Below are 14,845 nucleotides of genomic sequence, written 5' to 3'. Positions count from 1 at the left end.
GTTTCTGCAAAAGCCACTCAAGTCCACTTTTCACCTCTATTTGTTGCATTTTTCTTTTAGAATGTTTCTATGTTACAAATAAGCACACAACACTTGTAGTAAAGAACGACATGGGTATTTGACATTTATCATTGTATGTTTTATAAAAATACATGACCTTTTTATTTGCACACGAACATTATGTAATTACTTACATAATCTACCTATCAGTTTGATTACTCATTTACTTACTTGCTTACTTAACTAGCCTAACTTATTTTCTCATCTATACGTATTTGCTTCCTTATTTAACTCCTTATCTGCCATGATGATACCTCTGTCCTCATGAACCCTTTGTCTGACATTTAATCATTTTGAGAGCGACAGTTAAGGAGTTACCTACTTACCTCCTGTATTTACCTACTTGGTTGTCATACTCTCTTCCCTACTATTTTCTGTGACAATAGACAGTTGATAGAAACTCTGAATTTTTTTTCCGATTAGTTAGCCAATCTGTTAGATTTACTAAAACTTTTATTTCATCTTAATCTGGCAACTCTTTAAGTTAACATAGTTCCATGTTTGTTTTATGTTCTGATATTAATTGATTCCACTGTCGCATCTTTCAGTGTTGGAGAAGAGCGAGTTTAAGGATGAACCTTTGCTGTTCCGTTTCTTTGCTGATGAGGAGATGGAGGGATCCAACACCAAACACAAACCCTTGAAGCACGATCTGAAAATAGTTGAAAATGTCATCGCAAAGTCTCTCTTGGTGAGTTCTTCTCGATTAAACTTCCTATTGTATCTTATGCTAAGACTTCTTACAGTTTGCCCACAACGTGGTCTTAGGCCCAGTGATTTATTATGGAGGTCACAGCTAGACAAGAAAGAAAAAGAAAATAAAAACTCTGCAAAAAACATTTTTATACCCCAGTAAGCAAGACTACCATTCCGTTCAGAAGAATGAGCAAAGTACTATAAAATCTGCTATCTGTCTGGAGCAGTATCCTCTCCTTCTGCTGTGTGTGTATGGATGCCTGTGCTCTGTGAAAGTGTTTTGCTCTGCTGGCTTGGACTTTTGCTCATTCACAACATGTTGTTTTTTCCAGATAAGGCCAAGTGATGGAAGCTACGGCTTTACCCTGGAAGAAAGAAACCGAGTCCCCATCATTAAATGTGTGGAGAAGGGCTCTGCGGCTGAGGTGAGGCAAGACAAAACAGACAGCACTCCACACACACCCACGCCTTGTAAACATTTTGTGCCTGACAGAATAGCTGGGGAGTCTGGTTGTTGTTATTTAGTCAGATTCCAGCATCACGTACTGCAGCGTTTGAACCTGCAAAGCTTGGGTGAGGCCAGGATCTGTAGCTGTGGCAATGTAGGAGAGTTGTTGGGACGATGGAGGTTGTGCATGCAGTTCCTTTTTGCCGGAAAACACATGGAGTGCAGCCAACTGAGTTAGCAACTGGACTGAGAGGTCAATGTTTAGTGTCGTGGAGGAGGTAACATTGGATATAGAAGTTTCTGTAGAGTGAATTTCAATGACTGAAACAAAGACACCACCACACACAGAGGCAGGCGGGATAACTGGGGCATCAGATACAGAGCTTTGTCCAAAAGATTCTTCACCGGGTCTGCGGTTGGCTGGAGTCAAAGAGGTTCACTTTTCAAAAAAGGATTTTGCTTCCCAGATAAAATCTCCTCATTTTTCAGGATTCACTTTTTATTGAAAGTTTGTTGAAGGAAACAGCTGAGTGAACACCACAAATAAGAGAAATGGAGAAAAAAATAAGCTGGAGCTGAAAAAATGTAGCAACAAGCAGATCTCTCTGTCTTACACAAAACAGATTACTTCTAAAATAAAGAATGTGTTTTATTCAGTGTAACACTTTGCTCACTTCTACTGTGATGCATTTCCAGAAATTTGCATGCTTGGCTGGACATGACACAGACACAGAAGGAGAAAACCTGCATGCCTGGGTTAAATCGCCACTGGTTCTCTGTATTGTTCTATAGCACATAGTTGTGTTAACCTGTGATACAAATTCAAATTATTACACAAATTTGATTTAAGAATTAGGCCATACATTTTAAAGAACTGGAAGTAGAAGTCCTATTAAATTGGCTTTCATTTTGTTTGTTTTAAGAAAACACTAAGATGTCTAAATTAAATTTTGTTGAGATATTTCTGTATATTCATCTTACACATGAATATTTGATACATTTTGGGCTTTTGTTTTATTTATGTTAATTGAAATTTTTCCAGGTTGGATATAGTAAACAACAAACAGTCTTGATTATTTTTGAAAACAAGAATTGGGGGCATAAGTTCGAATTTGTTGACAAAATTACACATATTTGTTGAAATATACAACTGTACTACTATTTGACTAAGTCCTATTTGACTAAAATGTTCAATTGAAAGTCTCAGAAAATCCACACATTTTTGTAGCCATGAACATGTTTCTGGAATATTAACTGCATGATATTTACTCTTCAAGAATCATTCTCAACTTTCCATTGAGTTCAGATTTTGAGGAGGTTATTACAGAAACTTTTAGTAAAACTTATCTCTACATTCCAAAAACATCTCTGGTGTGTGTTTGGGATCATTGTCCTGTTTTAAATATTTGACCCAAACTGGTGTCCTCAAATGAATGGAAATTAGGTTGTTCAGGAATAACTTTGGAAACGCAGAGACTCGGGCCTATCATAACCCGGAAACATGAATGTTTGGAAACCAGTGTCACTGTTCATGGCTAAGCACATTTTATATTACAATACGGGTGCTAACCCGAGACAGAAGCATCTGCTCCAAAATGTCCATTTTTGCTGGAATTTGCAGTTGTCCAAAAGGACCAAACAAGCTCAACTATCATCTGTCGAACATGGTGGTAGATGCATCATGCTGTTTAGCCACATTTACTAGCACATTGCATGTCGTGTGGAAACATACTGTAACTACTGCCAACAAATCAACAGCCTGAGAGTCGATACTGGGTGATCCAGCTGGTCAGTGATGCTAAACCAGGGGTGGGCAACTCCAGACCTCGAGGGCCGGTCTCCTGCAACTTTTAGATGCATCTCTACTTCAACACACCTGAGTCAAGTAATGAGGTCATTAGCAGGACTCTGGAGAACTTGACTGCACTTAGGAGGAGGTGATTCAGCTATTGGATTCAAGTGTGTTGGAACAGGGAGACATCCAAGAGTTGCAGGACACCGGCCCTCAAGGACCAGGATTGCCCACCCTGGTCACACATCAAAACTAGTGAGGGAATGGATAAAGCATGCTAATTTTAAGCTTACAACCTTTCCACCACCTCAACCTTATGGAATGTTTATGAACAATGCTTAAACGCTGATTCAGTGCCAGGAGACCAAACAATTTAGATTACCTCCCAACAATTATTACTCCACTGGGAATATGCCTGTAGTTACTTAAAAATGTGTGGTCCAAGAATGCAGTTCTTGTATTTAAAGTGAAATAAAGTTTTTAAAGGTCCCTGGCTGAAAAATAAGAATATGTTGCAGGAATAACTAAATAAAAGTATTTAAAAGTAATTAATAACATTAATTCCCATAATGATTGCATGTAATCTTTTCTGAGCTCTAGCTGCTGTTCTGCGTATCAGGACCTTTTAAGTCTAGTGGCAGCCATGAGCTATAAGTTAAACTGTATAACATTTTTAAATAGAATTCAAATGAAACGCTGCACAATACATCATTGGGGTTGCTATCTTGTCTGTTTTTAAAAGTTTAACAGGTATTTGGGAAAATCTGTTCAGTTCCATCTTTTGACTTGTAAGGCCTCCTTTTTATTTGACCACTCCTAAAAAAAACACTGAGACATCCTCGAAGGTTTAGCTGTTTGGCAGAACTGTGCGTGCGTATTTCAAGTCTTCAGCCTTGCCGATTAAAACCTCATAGGAGAATCCAGCAGCATGCTGGATGACAAAGATAAATGGATTATAGTGGTATTTTTACATTTCAAACAGACACTCTGTCCAGTTCTGTTCGACGTGATCATAAAACTTAAAGCTTTAAATATTCCTTTCGTCTCGTTTCTTTTGTATTGTATTCTATTTTTAGATGGCTGGCCTGGAAGTTGGGAAGAAGTTGTTTGCCATCAATGGAGACCTGGTGTTCCTGAGGCCATACTCTGAAGTGGAAGTTCTCCTCAGGCAGTGTTTCAACAGCAAGGGACCCCTCAGGGTGCTGGTCAGCACTAAGCCAAGAGAGTAAGGCAGATCCCTGTGTGCACTGAACTGTGAAAATCGTCTTTGCGACTTCACATCTCAGTATTGGTTGTGTCTCTCTCCTTTCTGTAGGACGATAAAGATCCCAGACTCCGCAGACGGTTTGGGCTTTCAGATCCGAGGATTTGGACCTTCGGTGGTCCATGCTGTCGGAAGAGGTATGAGATATCTGTCTGGCTGCCTCAGCAAAAGGGTTGCATTTGTTTTTACCAGCAGCACAGCTGGCAGGCAGCTGCTGCCTCAGTCTGTGGGGAAATGCATGACTTGGCTGTTGCGTGAAACGTCACAATGATTTCCACCCACCTATTCACATTTTTTCTCATCGGATTATTTTCTCTGTAGGGTGTACAAAGGGCCTGCATTCATCAGAATCCTTCTCTCCCTCTGCTGTTCCCTAATAGAGCTTGTATAGAAGCGCTGCTATCAGGGGTGGAACAAAATAGGGTCCAATCAAAAAACAATCCATAGCCTTGTCTGGCTCTCCTCGGGGGAATCGAATCTTTTTTTTTTTTTCCTAAAGCAATCTAAATGGGATAGGGGGGTTGAAAAGTGCAGGGTAGGCACTTGCATGTGGATTGTGAGTGTTGACTTGATGGTGTTTCCTGGGAACCTGCTGTGTGTTGAAGTAGAAGCACTGAGCTCAAAGTGTAGGATGAGTCTTAATCCCCCAGCTTTTCACCACAGCTCCTGTCCCCTGGTGTTTGGGGTCAGCAGGAACAGGTAATACCAATTAGGAGACACGCCTGATGTTGGTTGCGCAGAGAACTATTGATTATTGTGTTGTATCGTCCAAGAGCTGTACTTGCTGATGCTTTTAGGGGAGGTCACAGAGAAACTGGTGCCCATGTAATGTGACACTACAAACTAGGGCGATGCTTGCAATGGATATCTGCATCCGAACCACTAAAATTATACTTTTATTGATTTGTTTACTGTTTGCTACTTTTGAATTACAATTGTACAATAAATGAAATCACAGCTTTCACCAATTTTTTAAAGTTTGCAATATAGCAGTTGCAAAGAAAAGCTGATGTATGATGCATTTTAAATATTTAAGATTTGAAGTAATAAGAGGGAAGATTAGAAGTTAACATAACTTATACTGAGTGCAGTGGTGCAACCAATTTAAAGTCTTCTTCCCGAAGTCACAACTTCCCACCGAAGGGGAAGTTGTTTCAGTGAGCTTAGGTGTGGGTTTTTCCAATCAATTCGGAAAACTATTTGAATTACTTATAGTCGGAGTAATTTATTAAACAGCTTATTTCTGAATGCCTCTCTTGTGTATTTATTTCATTTTTGTCTTCCATATTTCTCTATTTCTCCTTTCTGGCTCTGCCTTCAACCACCTGTATATGACTGATTTAGATAATTCCTAAATAATTCTGAAATGGGTGCCACCCAGAAATGTTAGTGTTCCCTATCTGGCCACCTATTTGAGCTCCCAAAAGACAAAAGAAATCAATTGAAAATATTTACCTTCTCATGTGCTTCCTCTTAGTGCTTTTAACCTTAAAGTTCTCCTGTAGTCTAAATTATGTCCCTTAGAGTGGCCTACATCTTCTTTAGATAAATGACTTCCCTCCTCTGAATACTAAACTCTCCTTCACACTGCTCCTTCAATGCTTAAAACAGGAAATAAAGACATAAATACAAACCCGAAGAATGTCGACTGCTGCAGTTTTGTGTTGAGGATGTAGACAATGTTCTTCACCTAAACTCTATTCTTTTCTCTTTCTCCAACAGGAACAGTGGCAGCCACCGCCGGCCTCCACCCTGGCCAGTGCATTATCAAAGTAAATGGCATCAATGTGAGCAAGGAGAGCCACGCCAGTGTCATCGCTCATGTCACTGCGTGCAGAAAATACAGACGACCATCGCAGGTATGACAACAGGAGAAGGTAGTATAGGCGAAAGGGGATAGAGTACAGATTAAATTAATCTAGCATAAGTTTTCTCCGTTTCAATGGCCATCATTCATAATATGTGTCAGATCAAGGAAGTGAAACTAGCAAAATAAAAGATAAAGTTGGGCCAGAAAAACACGATGCAGCCTTAAATTAAGTTAAAACATGTATTGAAGAAAATATTTAAAATGTCCAACATTTAATTTATGTAATTGGAAAAAGAAAATGTCCCATATTAAAAATATTATTTATTATTATTAAGTCATCTCTAAAAATTCCTATAAAATACATTTTACTGAAACATTTTTTGTAATTTATACAATTGACCCCCGCCAAATCAACTTCTGTAGAAAATGCAGCTTATGAGCCTGAAATACCTAGGTGCATTTCTCACATGTGATCTAATTTCTCAATATTGAGACTAAAAAAGCTAATGAGTTCGCACTAGTGCAGGAAGTCTTTCGAGGAAAAAACAAGTCTCCATAATTGGACAAAGATTGAGCTTTGTGAATGAAAATAATCTTATTATCCCATTGTTAAATAGTCTGTACTTCATAAAGTCTGAGGACTCCAAAGCACTTTACATTATAATCACTTAATTACACATTCACACACTGACTGTGGTGAGCTAGCAGCTCATAGTAGCCCTCGGGCAGACGGACAAAAGCAAGGCTCCCATTCAGTTGGCGCCACCGGGTCTTCACCTCAAACACTTCAACCCAAAGCGGCTGAACTGTCTTGCCCAGAAACACTTTATCCGTCTCAGTCACGATAAAGTGTTTCTAAACAGATAAAGTGGGGGTTCGAATCACCAAAACACCTGTTACAGCCCGCTACCTCCTGAGCCCTGTGGTTTTGTACCACTTTGTTAAATAGCAGGCCTGCTCCTCTTCCAAAGGCTCTGGAAACCAGTGCATTTAAATAACACAAAGCAATAAGAGGCAAGGACAATTCTTTTTAAAAATGGGATTTATTTTTCCCATTCAATTATTGCCCTTAAACTGAAGGTAGCAATAGAATATGCATTCCTTCTCTGTCTGTTTTTGTCGTTGGGTTTGATTTTTATTCTTGTTTTACTTACAGTTTTCTGTCTTTGAATGATCGCTTGCTGGTGGTGACATTTTGAACTACTAGCCGATTGATCTGTTTGTTATGTAATGGATTGGTAGCATGGGAAAAATGTGAGGCTGCAGAGAGAGAAAGAAATGCAAAAAAAGAGAGCAGTAGTTATAAACACAACATACAGCCCCTCTTAGCTCCCAAAATAATAGTAGTTTTAATAATAATAATAATAATAATAATAATAATAATAATAATAATAATAGTGTTTTGTTTGCTCCAGCAGCGTTGACCCCTGGCTCATAGTGAAAGACTAGTAGACTGCCGATTGAGGAGGTAAAAAATGTGGAGATGACTGGAGAAAGAAGGGCAGCCGGGAGGGTGGGTTATCTATTTATTTTATGTGAGTGGTTGAAGGCAGACTAGTGTAGGAGGAGAGACCACCTGTTAAAGGTGGGAAATGGTGACAAAAGGTGTGTGTATTGTGTGAGTTAGCAATAATGTGTTATTACAATGGAGATTTTAAGTACTACAGCAGGGGATCTAGTTTATATCTTCCTTGGCTACAGACATTCCGCCTTCTCCTTCTTGTCCTCTGCATATTTCTGTGTGCGGTGAGGGGCGGGGGTTAAGCACATGAAGACCAGAGAGCAAGCACAGTGTGTATGTAGCCTTGGCCAAAAAAAAAAAAACAGTGTGGAAAACCGGCGCAGACAAAGACATGCCTGTGAGGCACGCTAGAATGGCTTGATTAGATTGGCATGGGTTTATTTTTGCGACCTAGCAGAGCACCATGTTTCCATATGTTTGCAAAGGCTTTCTGTTGTTTGCGCTGCCAATCCAACTGTGACAGTGAACAACATAGCTAGGATGAACATGCTACGGCCTCCAGCCACAGCCTATGCAGATACAGGAGACATTTTTAGCAGCAAATCCAACACCATTCATGGCATTTTGATAAAAGTGACGTCAGAGAAAAATGTAGATCTTTTGTCATCAGAGATGCACTGATCAGTTTTTTTTGACTATTTCTAAAATCTGGGTACCACACTTTTGCAAAAATATAAGAGTAGCTTTTGAAATGTTTTTTCTGGCCTTTCAGTCACCCTGTTTTATTAGAAGATCAGTCGCTATTAACGCTTATTTAAAACTGAAAGACTATGATTGTGGAGTGGGTACTTTAGGTTTTTTTTTAGCATAATTTTTTTAGCAATTAGCTTGTTAGCATGAGTAGCATAAATAACACAGCAGTCGCTCGCTGTAATTTCTTGAAAATGTACATCCTTGCCTTTCTTAAAGTTGAACAAAAGATTTCAACCTTTTCAAATTGAGCATGTTTCATGATTTATATACAATATATATTCCTTTATTTAATCAGGTAAACCCCGTTGAGATCTAGATCTCATTTTCAAGAGGGACCTGAGCAAAAAATTTGCAATACATAGCAACCTGGTTACAAGATAAAAACAATTAATACATATGCACAAGTATAAAACAATAAAAACAATTTAAAAACAATGACACTGTTTCACAGAATCTTGTTGCCTGTCTTTAAGAACTGCTCGAAATAAGTCCAGTGAAATCATTTCCGACATCTTAAGTTCAGACTGCAACTGATTCCACGCTGTGGGGGCCAACACACTGAATGCCTGCTTCCTTTTTTCAGTTCGAAAGCGTGGGACATGCAGAAGAATAATGTTATTACTAATGTTATTTACTTTCTAAAGATTAAAAGGATAAAAACAGAAGAAAATGTGTTATTCCTTTAGTCTTCCTATTATCCGTTAAGTGTCTTTCTCTCTTAGTTAATAGCAGATATTCCAGTAAACACAGCTTCCCTTGAAAAAATGTCTTGCGTCTCTGAGCTTCCTCGGACTTCATCTGACATCTCACTAATACTGAGTTCCTGTTCACAGTGACATTGACACTTTTTGGTGCATTTGCACTTTTGCCTCCACCCTGCATGGTAAAGATATTTTAAACACTCATTTGTGATGTATCCATGTGGGCTGGTTGTCCACACATAAAGTTTCAAATAATTTTAAACTTAAACTGAAAGAGGACAAATTCTCGTCACCGTTTGATTTGTTGGTGTGTGTATACTTGCAAGGGAGCTAATCCATTCAATAATAAGTAAAACTTCAAGATGCACCAAATTAATTTGCCAAAAACCAGAATCAGATTATTTTCTCTTGAATGGCTCTGATCAGTCATTGTCATGCTGAAAAGTCTGATATTTTCCCCCCTGTTCATTAAATTTTTTAAAACTAAGATCTGCAACTAGTTTTGGTAAATAATCACATTTATGTGATGGATTATTTAATTTGATGTTCTTTTTTAATTTCATTAAAAATTAAATAAAGGTTGCAATTGCTTTTGTGCAGAAATCAGATAATCTTGTAACTTCTTAATTAGATTCAATAATATATCCATCAATTAAAACAATCTTCCTCATTTCATGTTTGTGAAATGAATGTCTTTGATGAACAGTCATATTATTTTTTGCAGCAAGACACCATTAAATGGATTTACAATAACAGCGAGAGCGCTCTGGAGGAAAACCAGAAATCTAACCAGAAACCCACCCTGGACGAGAACGGAGATGGCTTTGAGGGCAAAGTGGAAGGTGACCACACACAAGCCTATTCACAAAGCACATTACAATCACCCATTTGGGACAATACATTGTGGTCCACGGTGTTTGTGAATGTAACACACGCCTGTTCACCCCGACACACTTAAGCTCATTCTTACCGAATGAGACGCTGCTCTGAAACAGGCTCATCTGGATTGTGTTAGTCTGAGAGCAGCCGCTTCCTTTGGCTCATCAAGTGTTAATTTCCCTCAACAATTTATAGATCCCAAAGAGAGAGTAAAACAAGGAAAGCTATTTCCCTCTCAGCAAGTTGCTGCAGAGCAAAATTTATTGCCATATTAAGTCATTTCATTAGCATAGGACTGGTTAATTTAGTGGAACTACTCATCATTTTTTTTTCTGCAGGGATAGTTGGAGGAAAACCATGAGTAGTGTGTCTTATTTTTGAATTATGCTCTGACTTGGTGGTCTGAGGCCTCCTTTGTTGCTGAATGTGATGATGAAATCAATGCTTGCAACATCGCTAAAGAGCATTCCAAAATTTATGAATTTGTACCGTTTTGCTTGTGTGATAAAAAACATACTGAATTCTGCCTTTTGTGTAATTCACCTATTATAGAAGTGATGGACAAATTCAACACAATCGCCATCATTGATGGGAAGAAGGACCATGTGAGTCTCACTATAGACAACGTCCACCTGGAGTACGGAGTGGTATACGAGTATGACAGCACTGCTGGCATCAAGTGCCACGTGCTGGAGAAGATGGTTGAACCCAAGGGGTTCTTCAGCCTCACAGCTAAGGTAGTGGCTCACTTTACTTTTGGAATGTTCACAAAACATTTTGTGAAGAGGTCAGCATGCAAATCATTTAAGTCCCACAGCAAAATACAAACTCTATTTTAGAGGAGGCTGTGAAACCCTCTAAAATGTATGTAAAGATTAAATCTGCATCTAAATATAGGAGAGTTGCAGCACATTCAGAAAATGTTAAAAAATTAAAGTAAAAAAAAAAGAATACTAAAGATGCACAGATTTCTGATTTCCAGTTTTTTTTAAAGCCATAATTCCAATACCAGTATCAGATTTAATAGATTATTGATAAATTCATTGATTTCTATTTCACAATTATTATTGGCTCAGGTCAAAATATTTCTTCTCTTTTCCTGCTCTGTTCGTTAATAACTGCCTACCTTATGATTATGGACAATGTCACATTATTTTTGAGGAAGGAGTCTTTGTAGAACAGGCTAGACTGTGCTAGACTGTGCTTCTTCTAACTTCAACTTAAAAACACCTTGCTGATGCTGCATATAACCTTACCAAAGACCTACTGTAGCTAATCACTGGTCAGGGCTGATGAAGTTTGAAAATCAATAATCAAAATCAGCAGTTTTTGTGCTTTTCTGTAGATCACTGAAGGTTTTTGTTAAAGTGACATCCCGGAACATTTTGAAAACAGTAGATTAAAGTGTGAGACTTTAAGCCATCCTGCAAAGCCTTTCCTTTCAAGAGAAAGGATCATGATCCTCCACTTTGGGCCGAGGCAGAAACTTTCTGGTCTTTAATGCCTCGTGAGAAGTTTTTAAGCCAAGAGGAGCTCGTTAGCATGGGAAAACGCTTAAATAAATGCTGCTTTATGCAGTCAGCTGTTGCATCCAGAAATGTAACCTGAAGCCTGAACATGCATGCAGGAAGCCATAAATCAGTTCTGCTTAAAGCTGAAAAGTCTGTAGGGAATAAGCTCAATTGGGATGAACAGAAACAAGAAGTTTGGACAGATGTATGTAAAAACTTTAAAGCATATAAAATTGGCAGTAAAAGGCTTCCAAATGATTCGCCCTTCAAATTGACTTTTTCTTTTTTTTTTAACAATTTGTTTGCTGCAGTGTTGGGGCTCCTCTTACCTTAGTCAAGATAATCATTTATGAGAAGCCATGAGAAAAATCAAGTACATGGCTTGCTGCTTTTGTCTGACTTAACAGGAAGGAAGCAGCCAGATCCTGCCAGTTCCAAATCTTATCTTACTGACCCTTAATGGTTGTGACTAGCTCTATAAAATCAGGAATATTTACAGTTGGCTACACTGGATAATGCAGGTCCAGTACATCCCGTTTTCCTGTAATAGTTTCTAAAGGAGTGACAAAGGTATATCTGTATGAAATACAATGGAATGGACCAAAGGCAAATACAGCTCATTTAGTCTGTTCTTTGCTCCATGTTTGTCATTGTGACCCTGTGATGTCCTGATAAATTGTCCCCATAAGGTGCTAAAAAGTGTGTAATATTTTTCTGTCCTCTGTATATCCTAATTGGCTTTTTGCATGAACAGAAACAAATGGGGGCAGGAGAGAAACAAACAATTTAGACTTTGTTTTGATGATAATGTTTATAAATAAATAAATATTCAAATAGGAACACTAAAACTTTCTATTTTTTGTGCATGAAATGGATACACCGTTTTGTGGTTTGAATTAAAAATGACTAAGCATTTAGTTTTAATCTGTAATGCTCTGATAACAAAAACGAGCATTGCAATGGCTCAGATTTTAAATAAAAAACATTGCATTGTGTAAAAAATAAAAAAAATGTTTGTGAGCTAATTCTGCACACTTAAAATCACCAGCTTTTTTCAGAAGGTCTTGCTGCAAATTAAAACCGACAGCCGCATTTTAGTTATTTCATTTCCCGCCTGGTTTAAGAGCACGTCTTTTATGTCCCAGCAGTGATGTTAACAGAATGATCATTATTGATTTAAGGCGCACGGAGGATAGCGGGTCCACTCAGACATGGAGATGCAATGCTTACTGAAGTGAAAAATACCCTTTGCAGCATCTTTCTGCCAGATCGTATAATGAACGGCATCTCTCTTATAGTAAATTATTTCAGATCACATGTGAGAATATGCCCGAAGCTAGATTTGCAGTTGTAGCATATTGTCTTTACTGTAAAGCGTTTTTCTAAATAAGAAACCCATTATAAAAACAACCCTGCCAAATAGTATACCATAAAGTATTAAAAGCCGTGAAGTAAATTGTGTAGGCCCTTTCCCATTGCTGCAAAGTGAAAGTAATTTTAGTATTATTACAAACATCTGCTGCAGCATCCTGTATCATCCTTGGAGATTTGGGTGCTCTGTTTAATGCGGTGTAACTCTACTTCAGTCTCTTCCTGCAGCTGCATTTTTCACCCCTGCTTTTCTCCAAGTATCGCCTTTCCTGTTTTCTTTATATCTAATTTTTGATCTGAACAATCTGGGTGTATCTTCATGAATTTATGGAACGTGGGAACTTTATTCATTCCAGTTTAGCTCCTCATGAAATTCTGCAGAGAAATAAGACTGGGTTTTTATTCATGTGCCATTCGTATGATTTTCTCATATCAATTCATCATCGCTGTCTCTGTTTACCCTCGTCGGCGAGCAGATCCTGGAGGCACTGGCGCGGAATGACGACATGCTGCTGCAGATGTGCAGCAGGTTGAGCTCCAGCTGTGACGTGATACCCGACGACTTGCAGGTACGCTTCAGTGCGATGTGCAGCGAAAGGGCGGAGCACATCAACCGGCGCGTCACCAACTACAGAAAGGTACAACAATGCAAAATAATGATTTGAATCAAATAGACACCCTAAGATTCACTGATATTGCAGACAAATTTTTAAAAGGAAGCATCATATTACTTTATTCCATTGCGTCTCTGACATCAGGGGAAAAGAAATGGAAGTTTGAATAATATGTCTGAAATTCTGTGTAGATTTATAATAATGGAATAGATTGGTATTATTTGAGCAAAAAAACTTTTCTCCTTTTTAAAAAATATCTGGCAGAAACAGTTTACATTACAATATTCTTGTGATGTTGACATAACAGAAATACAATAGGAAATGAAAGCTTTACAAGAGAATTCAAAAAGACAACAATCATGTAAAATATGAAGAAAAAGGGAGAAAAAGCAAAGCAATCGGGATTTTTAATGACAGAATGTATAGATTATGAGGTGGATGAGTGGCAAGTTCTGTTCTAAAACCATAAGAGGTTTAATTTGTATTTTTCCATAAATCATGTGGGGGAAACACCAAATCTGGGGGCAAAGAGGCTCTCTGGTCAAAGAGACTAAAATTCAGCTTACATGTAAAGTTCTATGAGTGGTGAAACATTGACACACCATCCCCACAATGAATCTCGATGATGGCAATATCATGATGTAAGAATGCCCTTTTTCTATTGTTTTATTAATGAATGTCGTAGGCCAATATGAAGGAGTGAGTAGCTGTGAGGTTACTTACCAATAAAGTTTGAACATTTGGTTTTTCCTTAGAATCTGACAGTAATTAATACAGAAATAAATTAAATCCAAGGAGTCTACCTGAACTCTGTTTAGGTTGGGCTAGAGTGTGTTGTGAAATACTAATTCTACACATCACACTGAACATGGCAGTGTTCAGTGTGAACACTATCATGGGCCTGGCAGCATTATGCTGTGAATAGAAGATGGATAAAACCAAATTCAGTGAAATGAAAGAGGAAAACTTGTCAGAGGTTGCAAAAGACTTCAGATGTAGGATGTGAGGTTCATGTTTTAGCATAATGACGACACTAAACATAAGGCATTCTTTAGATCAAAGCATATACATGTGTCAGAATAACCCAAAGTCCAAACCCAGCAAAAATCCCAGTGAAAATTGCTGTTTGAAGATTCTCCGTATTCAAAAAGACTGTGCTTGAGCTATTTTGTAAAAACGAAATGTCAAATACACTTGCAATGAAGTATAAATACAGCTGCACGCAACACAAGCATTATTTATTTTTATTTGCAAAAAACCTTGAAAACTTGTGTCCTTTTTTTGCCCCACTTAATGATGATGTACTACTTCAGCTGGTAAATCACATAAAATGTACATGACATTTTATGGTTGTGCTTGTAACATGACCAAATGAATATTGTAAATTGCCAGAAACCGATGATAAAATAGCGAAACTTTTCCAGAACACAACATTTACCAGAACCAGGACTTTGTAAACCAAATTTGAGATGAAAAGTTGAATT

At 38.1% G+C, this 14,845-nt stretch overlaps 1 protein-coding gene across 1 annotated transcript in view; it reads left to right on the top strand.

Annotated features, from left to right (window-relative positions):
• Nucleotides 1–14,845, top strand: part of prex2 (phosphatidylinositol-3,4,5-trisphosphate-dependent Rac exchange factor 2) — a 99,623-nt gene that overhangs the window by 44,667 nt on the left and 40,111 nt on the right. Inside the window, exons 16-23 of the mRNA XM_032551555.1 lie at nucleotides 609–751; nucleotides 1,089–1,181; nucleotides 4,073–4,221; nucleotides 4,312–4,397; nucleotides 5,983–6,119; nucleotides 9,711–9,828; nucleotides 10,418–10,602; nucleotides 13,224–13,385. Coding sequence (XP_032407446.1) covers nucleotides 609–751; nucleotides 1,089–1,181; nucleotides 4,073–4,221; nucleotides 4,312–4,397; nucleotides 5,983–6,119; nucleotides 9,711–9,828; nucleotides 10,418–10,602; nucleotides 13,224–13,385 — 1,073 coding nt within the window. The remainder of the gene's footprint in view (nucleotides 1–608; nucleotides 752–1,088; nucleotides 1,182–4,072; nucleotides 4,222–4,311; nucleotides 4,398–5,982; nucleotides 6,120–9,710; nucleotides 9,829–10,417; nucleotides 10,603–13,223; nucleotides 13,386–14,845) is intronic.

This window comes from Xiphophorus hellerii, chromosome 21 (genome assembly GCF_003331165.1).
Source record: "Xiphophorus hellerii strain 12219 chromosome 21, Xiphophorus_hellerii-4.1, whole genome shotgun sequence".
Lineage (NCBI taxonomy): Eukaryota > Metazoa > Chordata > Actinopteri > Cyprinodontiformes > Poeciliidae > Xiphophorus > Xiphophorus hellerii.
Note: the sequence above shows the minus strand (reverse complement) of the source record. Positions and strands in the feature narration are given on the sequence as shown.